The sequence below is a fragment of the Triplophysa dalaica genome, chromosome 21 (genome assembly GCF_015846415.1).
Source record: "Triplophysa dalaica isolate WHDGS20190420 chromosome 21, ASM1584641v1, whole genome shotgun sequence".
In the NCBI taxonomy this organism is placed as follows: domain Eukaryota; kingdom Metazoa; phylum Chordata; class Actinopteri; order Cypriniformes; family Nemacheilidae; genus Triplophysa; species Triplophysa dalaica.
In genome coordinates, this window is record NC_079562.1 from 3,668,774 (window position 1) to 3,682,989 (window position 14,216).

Genomic DNA, 14,216 nt, shown 5'->3' on the forward strand with positions numbered 1-14,216 from the left:
TTACTGTTTTCTTGTTTTAATTACTGTATTGTAAATAATGTGTTATTATTCTGGTAGTTTTTCTTTGGCAGTATTGTTGTTTCTTTCTAATTTATATGTAAAATAACATAGTATAACACTACTTTACTTTACTACAATATTCTTAATATAATGATAAATGTCATGAAATTCTCAAGGCAAAATTAGGCTAAAAAGACGTTTTTTTTTCTCATAAATGAATATATTTGTATTCATACGTATCGCTACAGTCCTTTCGAAACCTTAGATGTCCAAATTCACTGTTTATCAGAAAACATAAAATCACTATTTTTTTTAATGATTAAATGCTGTGTGGTCAAAGTTGACAAGAACTTTTGAATACTTTTTATTGGTTTGATATTTACAAAGCCCAGTAATAGACCTATAGGGTGACCAATAATAATGATTAATAACAAAAATAAAAATCACAAAATATGGGAGACAAGGTTTCAGAAAGAACATTTTTAAACCTCGGCTTTTTTACACCATTAGACCAAAAAGTGCATGAAAGAGTTTGCATGAATCATGCTTACTGATAGAGTTTATTCTGTATTTGAGTTGGAGTAACAGGTCTGCTGGTCACATGCCTGTTCTGAGTAATATATGAGATTCCTCTTAATAATGTGTTTGGACTGCACACAGTACATTCATTTTACGACCCGCCGTCATTCTGCGGGCGTTTAGCCTTTAAGTGTGGAGGTGAACTCAAACCAGAAGATACACAATGGTGATGTTGTGCTTTCAGGCCCTTAGGATGTTTTGATCATGTAGTAAACAACTCTAGTGAAAGCTACATTTAAGTGTTTTATTCTTCTGATGTCTTGCCAAACATCTCCTGAGCTCTTTGGGTTCACGAGTTCTTCCCGTCTTAATGAATCATTTGTATCCGAAGCACAAATCTTGGAAAACTCACACACCCTTCACGTTCTGTTCTCGTACTACAACACATCCAGTGTGGAGTTTGCACGTGACACGTTGTGTTTGCCTCATCCAAATACCTGCGATATCTGACTTTTCTTTCTGAAAATAGCGAGGAAAGTACCGACGGGGAACAGAGACAGGAAACCAGGGCGAGTGCGTGCCTGTGCCAGCACCCTATCTTACCATTTTGTCGAAACATGCCATCATAAAACAGAAGCCAGATGTTGCATAACCATCCACCCCTGTATTCCCTTATTTATATAAGCAATCATTTGGAAAGTGTTTGTTTAATGAAGTAATCTTCCTTCCTCAGAAACAGGACACAAAGAGGGGATTTTAGCTTTGGTTGAAACAAGACAAGGTCGTTCGATGAGACGGTATTGTTCAGCGTTTGACTGTTTGGCTGATGTTGTCATGAACTCACGTTGGAGTTCCATCAGCTCAAATTCCCTTTTTTTTTTTATTAATTTAGGAGTTTATAGTTATTGCAGTATTGTTACTTTCAGAACTGAAATGTCTCAATGGCAATAAAAGTTCTTGATACAAAATACGTTTTAGTTTTTCATTTTGAATTTGTTTTGAAATAAATAATCCAGAATCATTCTCGAAAGCTTATATTAGATTCATCCGTCTGTTGTTCGTGTTTGAATGAAGTCGTACTGATTCATGTCAGCATGATCTGATGAAGTCATGATGAGTGTGTGTGTCTTTGATCAATAGCTGCTTTTTGTATATTGAGCCTATGGGCTTTAAATCATCCATTGATTATACTCTCAATAACACGCTTTGAGCGGATTTCATGCCAAGCCGTTTTTTGTCTTTTGTGTTTAAAGCGGAATTGTAGTATTATCTCTGTGTGTTTGTGTGGTCGTCTTAAAGTTAGATCCCAGTAAGAGCGGATTTCCAAGGTCGTGACCTAGCCCATTACTGTGAACTTTGACGCACGTAAAAAATCGTGATATAGAGATTTGGAATATATTTTTATGATTCTATTATAAATATACAAAAACAGAGTCACGTTTTGGGTGGGGTATGTCCTTGTAATGTTTTTTTTTTCAAGTTGTTCTCTTTACACATTTGCCTCCTCGCCCTCATAATTAATTGACGCGTAAATGACGCAGACCTCCATTTTTTATTTGTTTCGATGAACATTTTAGGGTGTGATGCAGCTCACGTGATTAGTGATTGTTGCATATTTATAAGGTCGCATGAAGAGCTTTATAAAATTGGATTTCACCCAAAAAACGTGGTTGTGAACATAAGACGAATGCAGAAAAGGAAGAGGATTAGGAAATGTGCTTATTCGTAAAGATGTTCACACATCTCGCACATTCAAACACGTTTTGAAAATAAGGTGAGAGAGCAGAACAATGGAAGCTGTGTGTGTGTTTATGTGACCGGTGCTCAATGTTCTGTCGAACCCTCAGGCGATGTTCTGCGTTACCGGTTTGATGCGCTGAATTCTAAATTCAATCAATTGGATTCTCTTGATATGTACTTGGTTCAGTAAGTTTGTGCCATAGATGTTTCTTTGACATGTCAATAGACGCACTGTCTGATCTCAGACAAATCATCCTCTTAAATGCTGAATTCAGCACCACATGAGGTTCGAGTTTATGGAGGTCAGAGTATCGTAAGGTCGCCTCTTACCCCCCTCCTAGTGTGCATGTCCCGAACTTAATGACTCAAAGGTGCTCACATGACTGCCTGCCTACAAATTGGGGCTTTTCCCTAGTGTGGATTTGGACGGCTGCAGGGTGAAAAGAACTTATTTGCCCCTGAATGTGACCCAGACTGCCCTCGGCTCTTTCAGAAGGATTTGCAATGGTTGCCGCAAACTTTAAGTGACCTTAAATTTAAGGTTTTTGGTTGAAAAAATGTATGTGCGTTTTTTTAGAGTCAGGTCTCTGCTTAATCTCCTCAATACTGCTGTTGTTTGTCTCCATGTCTGTTTTCATCGAATCACCTGGTCAGGAACTCATATGTGAGATTGAGGCATCTGTGCACCAATACATGGGTCCACAGCACCAACAACCCCATCGACAAAGAGGAAGAGAAGCCAGTTATGTTACGGGTGGGTGTTGTTACAACATCTTTTTAAAAGACAACAGAAAATAAAAGAAGCATTTAGGAAATTAATGTTGTTTCTCATCCACATATGTATTAGTATTCAGCTCAAAATTCGATATCCCCACAGATTGGCACGTCGACTGTTAAAGAAGATAAAGAGGCCTTTGCCATCGTGCCGGTCCCTCCTGCTGAGGTCAGGGACCTCGACCTTGCCAATGATGCTAGTAAAGTGCTGGCGTCTATCGCTGGGAAACTGGAGAAGGGCACCATCACCCAGAATGAGAGGAGGTGAGCTGAAAGTCTTGCTTTAAATGTCCTAAAGAGTGTGTCTTTAGTCCTCATTAGCAAATATTACAAAAATCATTTAGGCGCAATTAAATGCTTTTATTAATTGTTTTCAACATAAATTAATCTTTTATTTTTGGAGATCTCTTTTTTCTAGTGCTGCCCAAAATACAATTTTATAAAAATGCCTTAGAAGAATACATTACTGGTCTGCATCTTGAGACAATTCAGTAAAAGTCCCAGTAAAATTAAAAATATATATATAAAAATCATGAAATATGGCAGCGTTTATAGTAAATAGCGCATCAATGTGGGTCATTTTCTTTTTAAAATTCATGTACCCTCATAATCTTAAATCTGAAAATGAACTTTCCATCTCATCTAAATTAGACGGATTGGCGGAGCATCCGTTAACTCCTCCCCTTCAACAGTCATTCTGCTGCTAGTTTCATTTCAAAATCAATGCAACAGCTGTTTTTTCGCAAGCCACACCCACTCATTTTCTCCTTTGAAATGCCTTTTCACTCGGAAATGTGTCAGAATACGGAAGTAAAAATGATTGCCGTAATGCTATGTCAGCCACCGCAGTGTTTCAAAAGGGAGGGGTGAGCCATTGGTTGCAATTCACAACCTCACCACTAGATGCCACTAAATTTTATTCGCTAGTCCTTTAGAAAGTTGTGTATAGTCCAAGGTTTAAGTCAATACAAAAAGAGAAACTGATAGGCGAATATGTGTGCTTGAATGCATGCACTTGAATGCATGCACATGCTCTGACATGTAGATCAGAAAATTATCTGAAAGAATTTAAAACATGTATTTTTTTAAATGTCTTTTTAAGAGATGTTTCACACAAAAAGCAAAGTCAGCTCATTTTTCAAGTTAAATTGTTTAAGTAAAAATGATATAGGTAGGTTTTGTGTTTTCCTGTGTAATGTGATCAACGTTTGATTAGATTGGTGGGTTTTCTGTTGATCCTTCTCTGCTCTGGTATCTAGATTCAGCGGTTTTATCACACAACACTTAATGTTTTTACTCTGACCTCAGTTAACACTTTGCTGTTGCATTACTCTGTGTAAGGATCTAGCCCGATTTAGTTCAATCATTCTAACGTGTTATTTTGATCCATTGCTGTGAAGAATGTCAAACATGTCCCCCCACTTCAGCGGAAAATATTTTTTTCCCCCTTTAAGTACCTTTAAGCATTCAAGCTGACTTTATAATCAGCATGACCGGTTCTGTTTGCATTCTTCAGGTTTGTCACTAAGCTCCTGGAGGATCTCGTGTTTTTCGTGGTTGACATTCCAAACAGCGGACAGGACGTGCTAGAGATCATGGTCAACAAACCCAACCGCGAACGACAGAAGCTCATGCGGGAACAGAACATCCTGAAACAAGTACGGCTTTCATTAGCGCCACACGTTTAACTGACTGTTTTATGAGAGTTGATCTGTGTCCCACATCTCACTACTGAAGTTTCTAAGTTGTGGTGCTGATGTTTATAACAGAAAGGCTGTCAGTGTGAATGCTGAATTTGTATGCGCTGTTGTGGTTTCAAAACTGAACTTCATATTTTGCAGCTGCTTGATGTGTGAAACAGGCCCAAGGCTCCAGAAACCTAATGTCATGAGGTCTTGCTGTCTTGATCTGAACCATAGATCTCAGTCTGTAGAATTTCTTGGTTACAAAAAGTTCCAGCACTACTGGGTGTCCCAGCCAGTCACAATGCCACAAATTACACTCTCAAATTATCAGAAGTAATGTTTCATACAGTTTCATGTTGAGATTTAATTGTGGGCGGAGCTACTCTACAAACACCGCATATTTAGAAACCAAATGGGCAACTCCAACGTTATGGACGTGACATAAAAATGCTCAGTGAATGAATTTGTGACAAATATATTGAACCATATGTTTATATTTACTAAACCCTTGATGTCTAAACACAAAAAAGTCAGTCTATGAACAAATTTTCTGTTGTAAAAAAGGGAATTAAAGATGCGATATGGATGTGACAAAAAAAGGACGCGTTCTTTGGGAGACAACAAACTTTGTAGGATTTCTGTGAAATAAAATTAACAATCCTGAAACAATAGTACCCAATTAATGGAGAAGGGATGCCTTAAAATGCATAAAATAGTTCTTTTATTTTAATTTTCATGTGTCCATTATTGAGGAATATGCACCTTATGGATGTGACGATCCTGAAAATGGCACTTACCTGACTATGTCAAATCATGTACTAAAAATAAATGCTTCACAAATTTGAAGAGAGTTCTCACATGGGTATTTGAACCATTAAATTTTGATATCTGTGCTGTTACCAAAGTAAAAAAAAATTGTGGTAAGGTTGACATTTTCACAGAATTGCCCAAATGATTGTTATAAAATGATAAGTTTCAGTCTTTGTTTGTGATTGGTCGATAGCTGTGCTTTATTCGCAATAAAACAAAGCTGTGACCACTTTGCATAACGTATCCTTAGCAACCACCCTAGCAACTGAAACGAAACATTTCCTTCGACCAGGGATTCTTTTTTCCAGCGGAAGGATGGCTTGACATGATTTTACTTCATGAAAGTTGCATTGATACGTATTTTTCGGCTTTAATGTTTATGTTGGGTTTCACCCGCTTTGTGTCGTGCTTAACAATGCCCTTCAGCTGTGATTTATTAACAATAAAGAATGAAAGATCGAGCTTTTAATGTAATTATCGATCTGTATTCTCTCTCCACCTCTAGATCTTCAAGTTGCTTCAGGCTCCGTTCACCGACAGCGGTGATGGCCCAATGTTACGCCTGGAAGAGCTGGGTGATCAGAGACACGCCCCGTTCAGACACATCTGCAGGTTGTGTTACCGCGTGCTGCGACATTCACAGCAGGACTACAGGAAGAACCAGGTTGGCCTACCGGAATTAGCTGGTTTAGCTTTAGATTTTACAAAATGGTTCAGCTATTGCTTTGCTGATGTCTAGGGTTTCAGCATTTACAGTGACAAAATGTTAAACACAACATTGTTTTCAACTCATGGTTGAATAAAGCATCGACAGAACCAACGGTTTGGTTATAAACTGTCACCCATCCATGTTGAATGGATAACCCTTGATTTAAACAAATTATTATCCATTCATTTCTTTACTATATTATTTGGCCTTGCCTTCATTTGGGAGTTTTCAGATACAATCATGAACATCTAGATGTTATCTCAGCCTGCAGACATTAGTGTGACTTCCTGTGGTTTCCAGCTTTACACATCTCTAATAAACACTTTTTTTATTTTTGCAACATTTCATGCATTATGTGTCATTTTACAAACATTTCCTTTCATTTTTGGACCGTTGACGTTTTACAAATATCAAAACAGTTTTATTTTACTTTGTATTGAAGGTTTAACAAATGCAAGACTTGTACAGTACGATTTTATACCTAAACGTGACAAATAAAGGAAAACACTCATCACGAGTAACATAAGTCATCTGTAAAGTAACAAAATAAACGAAGGCAGGTAAAATGTTTACATGAAAGTTTGACATCACAAAAACACATTATATCCACTCACTTATAATATAGTCAACCTGCTGAGCGTACTATCATTCACTCATACTGTATATAAATCTAGATTTTTTTTTTTTAATGTTGTACATATCTGTAAGCACAAACTGGTTGCATAATAGAATGGGTGATATTAAAAAAAGAATTGACTCTGTCCGCTCTGTCCAGGAATACATCGCCAAGCAGTTCCGCTTCATGCAAAAACAGATTGGCTACGACGTGCTGGCCGAGGACACGATAACGGCCCTCCTCCACAACAACCGCAAACTCTTGGAGAAACACATTACGGCGGCAGAAATTGACACGTTTGTCAGTCTTGTGAGGAAAAATCGTGAACCAAGGTGGGAAGGAATGCACTGCAGACACAAAGACTGTTTGTGCCATATCTTTCAATTCAATTTGATTTAAATAGCGCTTTTCACAATGTGCATTGTTCCAAAGCAGCTTTACAGGAAAAAATAAGAAAAACCAAAAAACACAGAAAAGGTCAAACACTGCACAGTGCATTGTGTTTATAGAACAAGCAAGATCATTCTAATAAATAATATTTAATAAAACCAGTCTCCCGGTGAGCAAGCCAACAAGGCCCTGTGGCGAGGAACCCAAACTCTAATGATAAATAAACTGAGAAAAAAACTTTGGGAGAAACCAGTCTCAGCCGGGAGGGCAGGTCCCCTCTGATGTGTCACATCTGCACTCAATGACTTTGATTAAAAGTAAATGTTTATGAAAAATAGGGAGAGCTTATTACTTGTGATTGGGGAAATTACATTTGTGGTAAGTGTTTAGGTATCTAAAGCTTATAGGAGTAGATTATATAGATTGCATAGATAGACGGATGGATGGATGGATGTATGGCTAGATGGATTGAGTGATAGACAGACAGAAGAGTGATGTGATTTAATCTGCGGTATGTGTTCAGGTTTCTGGATTACCTGTCGGATCTGTGTGTGTCTATGAATAAGTCCATACCTGTGACTCAGGAGCTCATCTGCAATGCGGTGCTGAACCTCGCCAACTCTGACATCCTTATAGAGACAAAGTGAGAACATCTTTTAACTTCACCCAACAAAAATGGTTTTCTGTGAACTTTATTAAATATAATTTGAAGAAAACTACAGGTTGGAAAGATCGGCTTCATCTATTTACAATCAGTTTACAAGTTAGCAAGTTTGTAGTGATGCACGTTATTTGTCCTTCTACTGTTTATATATGGGTGACAAAAATATCTTGTGAACCTTTCAGTCGTTTCATCATTGAAGTCGTGTGGATTAAGTGAACTCAAGGTGGAATAATGACTTTTTTTTTTAATGAACTCCGATTCGATTTTGTCTCTCACTGTCTTTTTTTGTCCTTTGCCTTTCATGCCCTATCGCCCCCTATCTCACTCTCATTCCAGGTTGGTGTTGTCTCGGTTCGAGGTGGAGTCAGGAGAAGGTCCTGTGGAGTCAGAGGAGGATGAAGAGGAGGTGTGGTTGTTTTGGAAGGACAACAGTAAGGAGATCAGGAGTAAGAGCGTCAGAGAGCTGGCACAGGATGCCAGAGAAGGGCAGAAAGATGACCAGGAAGTCATTAGCTACTACAGGTCAGCCAAAAGCTGGGGGTCAAAGGTTATCAGTGCAAAACCAAAGAATAACAAAACTGAATCACGGATTGAATTTGGAGCCTACCAGCTATTCACATAACATTAATATGTTTCATATATGAAATGTCAATCATTGGCTTGAAATCAAGTCAACAAAGTTACAGTTCTTTCCTTAACACTTTCCAGGTGTCAGTTGAACCTGTTTGCACGGATGTGTTTGGACCGCCAGTACCTGGCCATTGAGAAGATATCAGGCCAGCTGGATGTGGATCTGATCCTGCGCTGTATGTCAGATGAAGACCTGCCCTATGACCTCCGTGCCTCGTTCTGCCGGCTCATGCTTCACATGCACGTGGACCGGGATCCGCAGGAGCAGGTCATGCCTGTGAAATACGCCAGGCTGTGGTCTGAGATCCCATCTAAAATCGCCATTGATGAGTATGTTGACATTTTCCGATAAGCTCTGTGTCCTTAAAGGGACAGTTCACCCAAAAAGGAAAATCCTGTGAGTTTGTTAAAATATGTATTCATTTCTTTGTTCTGATGAAAGATATTTGGAAGAATGCTTGCATACAAACAGTTCTGGGACCGTTTGACTACCATAGTCATAGTGCCCAGAACTGTTTGCTTTCCTACAGTCTTCAAAATATTTTCTTTTTTGGGTAAACTGTCCCTTTAAATGTTCTCTTCAATGTTTATTTTTTGTCAAACAAACACAATTTAATTTCATGGCGTTTGTTGTTTTAGTTATGATAATGATGGAACCACCAGAGATGAGATAAAGGAACGCTTCGCGCTCACTATGGATTTTGTGGAAAGCTACCTCAGAGATGTTGTCTGTCAAAACATTCCTTTCTCAGACAAAGAGAAAAACAAGCTCACTTTTGAGGTATGCCATCTGTCCAGCTAAACGAAGCGTAAGAAATGTGGGCCGTTTTGGACACAACTAATTCTATGTTCACTTTTTAAGGTTGTGAATTTAGCGAGAAACCTCATTTACTTCGGCTTCTACAACTTTAGCGATTTGTTGCGTTTGACGAAGATCCTACTGGCCATTTTGGACTGTGTTCACGTCAGCATCATCTATCCTATCAACAAATTGGAAAAAGGGGATGAACCCAAAAGTAACTAACTACTTTATTTCTTACACTAAAGTCTGACCTTTCCATATCCATTGACATTCCTAGAAAACAACCCCTTATCATAACCAGAGAATTGGTGGGAGATAATAGATAGATTGATACAAATCTTAAAGCCTCTAATCCAATCCGTTTGCAATTACCAAACCTAAAAACCAACAGCAAAATGTGATTGGTTAGTAGAAATGTTGGGGGACAATCGATGCATGTAAGAGTCGCATTTGGTAGATCTTTTAAGGTATCAACAACTTGGTGATGTTTCTCTCAGGTAGCAATGTCATGAAATCCATCCATGGTGTTGGGGAGTTGATGACCCAGGTGGTGCTAAGAGGGGGAGGATTTTTACCCACAACCCCTACACCCCCACCAGACGGTGATGTGGTGAAGACTCAGACCGAACCAGAAAAGGAAGACATTCTGGTGATGGACACCAAGCTAAAGATCATAGAGATCCTACAGGTTATAAAAAACCCATCATACCCATTTTGAGGTTTAAATTTCTGTAGAAGTAAATAAGGGATGGGATCCCGAAAAAGTATCATTGCTATTGTCATAATGAACATTTAAAACAACTCTTGACCTATTTTGAAGACTAATGTGGTTTGTGTTCTGAAGTTTATTCTGAACGTGCGACTGGACTACAGGATATCCTGCTTGCTGTGTATCTTCAAGCGAGAGTTTGACGAGAGCAACTTGCAAACAGACACCATGCCAACAGCAAATACAGACGGGCCTAACAGTATGCCTGGTGGGTCTCCACTCAGTCACAACTGCTCCTATTGCTGTTGCACTATTGCTTAGTTAAGTGTTTTTGTGTTTTTCAAAGCTCTGGACTTTGAGAAAATTGAGCAACAGGCAGAAGGAATCTTTGGTGGAAGGTGAGGATTGCCAGATTTAAAAAATGCCAGATGTTTTACGAGGTTATGCAAGTGTGTAACGATTTGTCTGAACTCAGCGATGAGAACTCGCCTCTGGATCTTGATGAGCACGGAGGAAGAACGTTTTTGAGGGTTCTGCTGCACCTCACCATGCACGACTATCCTCCACTTGTGTCTGGAGCATTGCATCTCCTCTTCAGACACTTCAGTCAGAGGCAGGAAGTACTCATGGCCTTCAAACAGGTATCCGACATACATACATACATTTTTTCTCCTTTTCGTCTCATCTTTACTAATGTCATTGTCATTTTTTTTCTTGTCACTAAAGGTTCAGCTTCTGGTCACCAGTCAGGATGTCGACAACTACAAACAGATCAAATCGGATCTGGACCAGCTGAGATCTAATGTGGAAAAGTCTGAGCTCTGGGTGTACAAGCGACAAGGGGACGACATGGATGGAGGGGACGGGATTCCTTCAGAATCAGACCATAAAAAGAAGGTAGAGATATTTATCGTTTAGGGCCACGAGGCAGGTATTGCTCAAAACTAATACCAGGAAATGTGAAATGTCTTAGCATTATGATTAAGGCTCATTAATATGTTGTTGTTCTGAGTATTGTTTCAGTTGTTACGTCGTCATTTGTTTGGTCTCTTTTTTTATAACCAGACAAATCAGATCTCTCAGTAACAAGCCACATGCTTTTGATGTGTCATTCATGTAGTAGCAGGAAGCATCTTAAGATAATCTCCTGAACACAAAAGTTTCAAACAATTAACGGGATCATTTAAATTATAGATTTAAGTTTGAAAATCTGGCCAGCTCCCTGTAGACTAAATAGGAAAATATAAGATAAAATTTAAGATAAAACTAAAATATGAAGTAGAATTTTTTTTATATCAAAAACAAAAGCATATATTTATGTAAATGTTAGGAGTGGGAGAAAAAAAAATGAAATATAATGAAATATGCAAAAATATATATAACAAAATATATTGACTTTACAAGGATGACTTTTTGCTCTTTCATTGCCGTCACAATGATCCTTTTGTCTGCCTGCTCCTCATGTAGAGAGACTCCAGTTTGGACAAAAAAAAGTCAGATGGAAATGGAAGCGACAATTACAGAGATGTCAAAGAGGTATTAGAGATGTAGTACCACATTCACATGGACATGTAGCTGTTCTAAGTTCAGCAGACGTTTCACTCAACATCTCTTGGATCTTCTCTCTTTACTTTAGATCCTCCTGCGTCTCAGTAGACTGTGTGTTCAAGAGGGACCGACGGGGAAGAAGTGTAAGAAACAGCAGCAGAGGCTCCTGAGGAACATGGGAGCTCATTCTGTGGTCCTAGAGCTTCTTCAGATCCCATATGAGAAGGTACACTTCTAGACTTGCATACATGGGAAAAGTATTGCATCTTAGTGCAAATTTATTTTACTTGTTTGAAGTAATTGGTTAGGTTTGAACAAAGCATAGTGTGTCATTTCTGTGTTACTAAATGGAATTGCAATATGAATAATTACTATCAGCAATATATAATATAATAGCAATGTAATTAATAGACTTTTTAAATTAGCCTTAACCTAGACAAACTCTTTCACTATCAGTCAGTGGTGACACCTGCATAATAGAAACTACAAAGTTCCAACATAACAGAACATTACGCGCTAACAAATCTCCAGCTTTGCTTGTTTTGGTTAAAAACACATTAAATAATGCTTAATTTAGACATATTTTTCCCCATTAAGTCATATGCAAAGCATGCTGGGTACTGGAAATCCCCTGCCCAGTTTCAACCTTAAACAGGAACATGAAAGTGAGCTTTGATTTAAAGCAAGTAATTTAAATGAAACAGACAAGAAAACGGATTTACTTAAATGACACAAACAAGTAAAAAAAGTGACTTTACTGGGTCAGATTAAGTATAAAACAATATTAAAAGTAATAACATCCTATGCACTTTTTAGTGTTCTAGTACAGCGTGTTTGGTTAGTGAGAAATCCTGTTTTCACCATGCCAGGGTGAGGACGTCCGCATGGAGGAGATCATGAAATTGGCGCACGAGTTTCTACAGAACTTCTGCGCAGGCAACCAGCAGAACCAAACCCTGCTTCACAAGCACATTAATCTGTTCCTGAACCCCGGGGTGAGCATCTCACAGTCATACGGCATCAGGACATCTGTTCCGCTTCATCAGAGGGATTTTCATTTTTCAGTTTCCATAGTACTTCATGATAAACACATTCTAGACCATCGTCATGACGATTCATAATGGAGCACAATAGGTCCTGTAATTATGACATTATTCCTTTCATGTGTGAAGAGTATTTTTGGTAGTCAAGCGTAGAAGCTTTTGCAGCATTATTTGGCCAAGGCCCGCCCACGAGGCCATATGACTGACAGGTAAAGCAAACCAGTAACGTTGCATTCCGTGTCTTTTTAGAGGCCTGGAAATTTCCCGCAGTAACAGACCGGTGTACATTCACAAACTCGTCAAAGGTTAACAGCAAAACAATGATTATAAGTTAATTCCATGAACCTCACGTACTTCTAAGAATTAAGCGTTATGTCGATCTTGATGATGTCTCCCGGAAATCCTATGAAATTCAACCAATCAGATGACGACTTTGAACGTTCTGAAGTCTTTCCAGAAAAGTATGCATAATGCATCAGACGTTTAGCCAATGGTCTGTGGGCACGACTATGTTTTTAGTAGCTGATTGAATTTGAGTTATTATAGTTTTAATTTTAGTTTTATTTAGCTTATTAATATATTAAATTAGCTCTTTTTTTAGCTCTTTTTTTTAGTTTTAGCAATTTTGTTATATACTTTTGTCATTTTATAATTTATTGGTTTATTTTTAATGTTGCTATGTAAGATTAATACATTTATATTAGATTTTTATTTCAGTTTTTGTTTATCATTATAGTTGTACTGCTTGAACTTACTTCAGTTTAATTTTGAGGCAACATATAACATTTTCCTTGAGTTATGTTTTTCCAATAATGTTTAGATCAATATTTGATTTGATTTCAATGAACAGGAACGTTTTCAAAGTTTTAATTGTAGTAAACTAATATAACCTTGAATTGGACAAAAAAAAATATCATAAACTAATAATAATAAGCTTAAATTCTATTGAATTCTTCTGTGTGTGTTTGCTTTTAGTTAACCGTTTCGTATTTTTGGTCTTTTTGTAGATTTTGGAGGCCGTCACCATGCAGCACATATTCATGAATAACTTTCCGCTGTGCAGTGAGATGAACGAGCGTGTGGTGCAGCACTTCGTTCACTGCATTGAGACCCACGGCCGGCACGTGCAGTACCTGAAGTTCCTGCAGACCATTGTCAAAGCCGAGAGCAAATTTATCAAGAAATGCCAGGATATCGTGATGGCCGAGGTAGATATCGTGTTGGTGTTAACATTTTGATTATCTATGCTAATGACCAAGAATTTTTATCCGTTTTTTCTTTCTGCAGTTGGTGAACTCTGGGGAAGACGTGTTGGTGTTTTATAACGACCGAGCGTCCTTTCAGACTCTCGTCCAGATGATGCGTTCCGAGCGTGACCGTATGGATGAAAACAGCCCCCTTATGTACCACATCCACCTTGTGGAGCTGCTGGCCGTCTGCACAGAGGGCAAAAACGTCTACACTGAGATCAAATGTAACTCACTGCTGCCGCTGGATGATATCGTCCGGGTGGTAACACACCAAGACTGCATCCCTGAGGTCAGTGCTATCCAAACTAAATGATTTGTATCTAAAAC

General features: G+C 38.4%; 1 protein-coding gene across 10 annotated transcripts in view; it reads left to right on the top strand.

Annotated features, from left to right (window-relative positions):
* itpr1b (inositol 1,4,5-trisphosphate receptor, type 1b) overlaps positions 1–14,216 on the top strand; it is a 93,049-nt gene that overhangs the window by 20,902 nt on the left and 57,931 nt on the right. For all 10 annotated transcript variants that reach the window (XM_056735679.1, XM_056735680.1, XM_056735682.1 and 7 more), the window contains exons 14-33: positions 2,914–3,013; positions 3,137–3,297; positions 4,550–4,691; positions 6,034–6,192; positions 7,013–7,185; positions 7,767–7,886; positions 8,244–8,429; positions 8,616–8,867; positions 9,177–9,318; positions 9,400–9,553; positions 9,837–10,027; positions 10,184–10,316; positions 10,395–10,446; positions 10,524–10,689; positions 10,775–10,945; positions 11,516–11,584; positions 11,685–11,822; positions 12,466–12,591; positions 13,647–13,847; positions 13,927–14,178. In XM_056735679.1, coding sequence (XP_056591657.1) covers positions 2,914–3,013; positions 3,137–3,297; positions 4,550–4,691; positions 6,034–6,192; positions 7,013–7,185; positions 7,767–7,886; positions 8,244–8,429; positions 8,616–8,867; positions 9,177–9,318; positions 9,400–9,553; positions 9,837–10,027; positions 10,184–10,316; positions 10,395–10,446; positions 10,524–10,689; positions 10,775–10,945; positions 11,516–11,584; positions 11,685–11,822; positions 12,466–12,591; positions 13,647–13,847; positions 13,927–14,178 — 3,088 coding nt within the window. The remainder of the gene's footprint in view (positions 1–2,913; positions 3,014–3,136; positions 3,298–4,549; positions 4,692–6,033; positions 6,193–7,012; positions 7,186–7,766; positions 7,887–8,243; positions 8,430–8,615; positions 8,868–9,176; positions 9,319–9,399; positions 9,554–9,836; positions 10,028–10,183; positions 10,317–10,394; positions 10,447–10,523; positions 10,690–10,774; positions 10,946–11,515; positions 11,585–11,684; positions 11,823–12,465; positions 12,592–13,646; positions 13,848–13,926; positions 14,179–14,216) is intronic.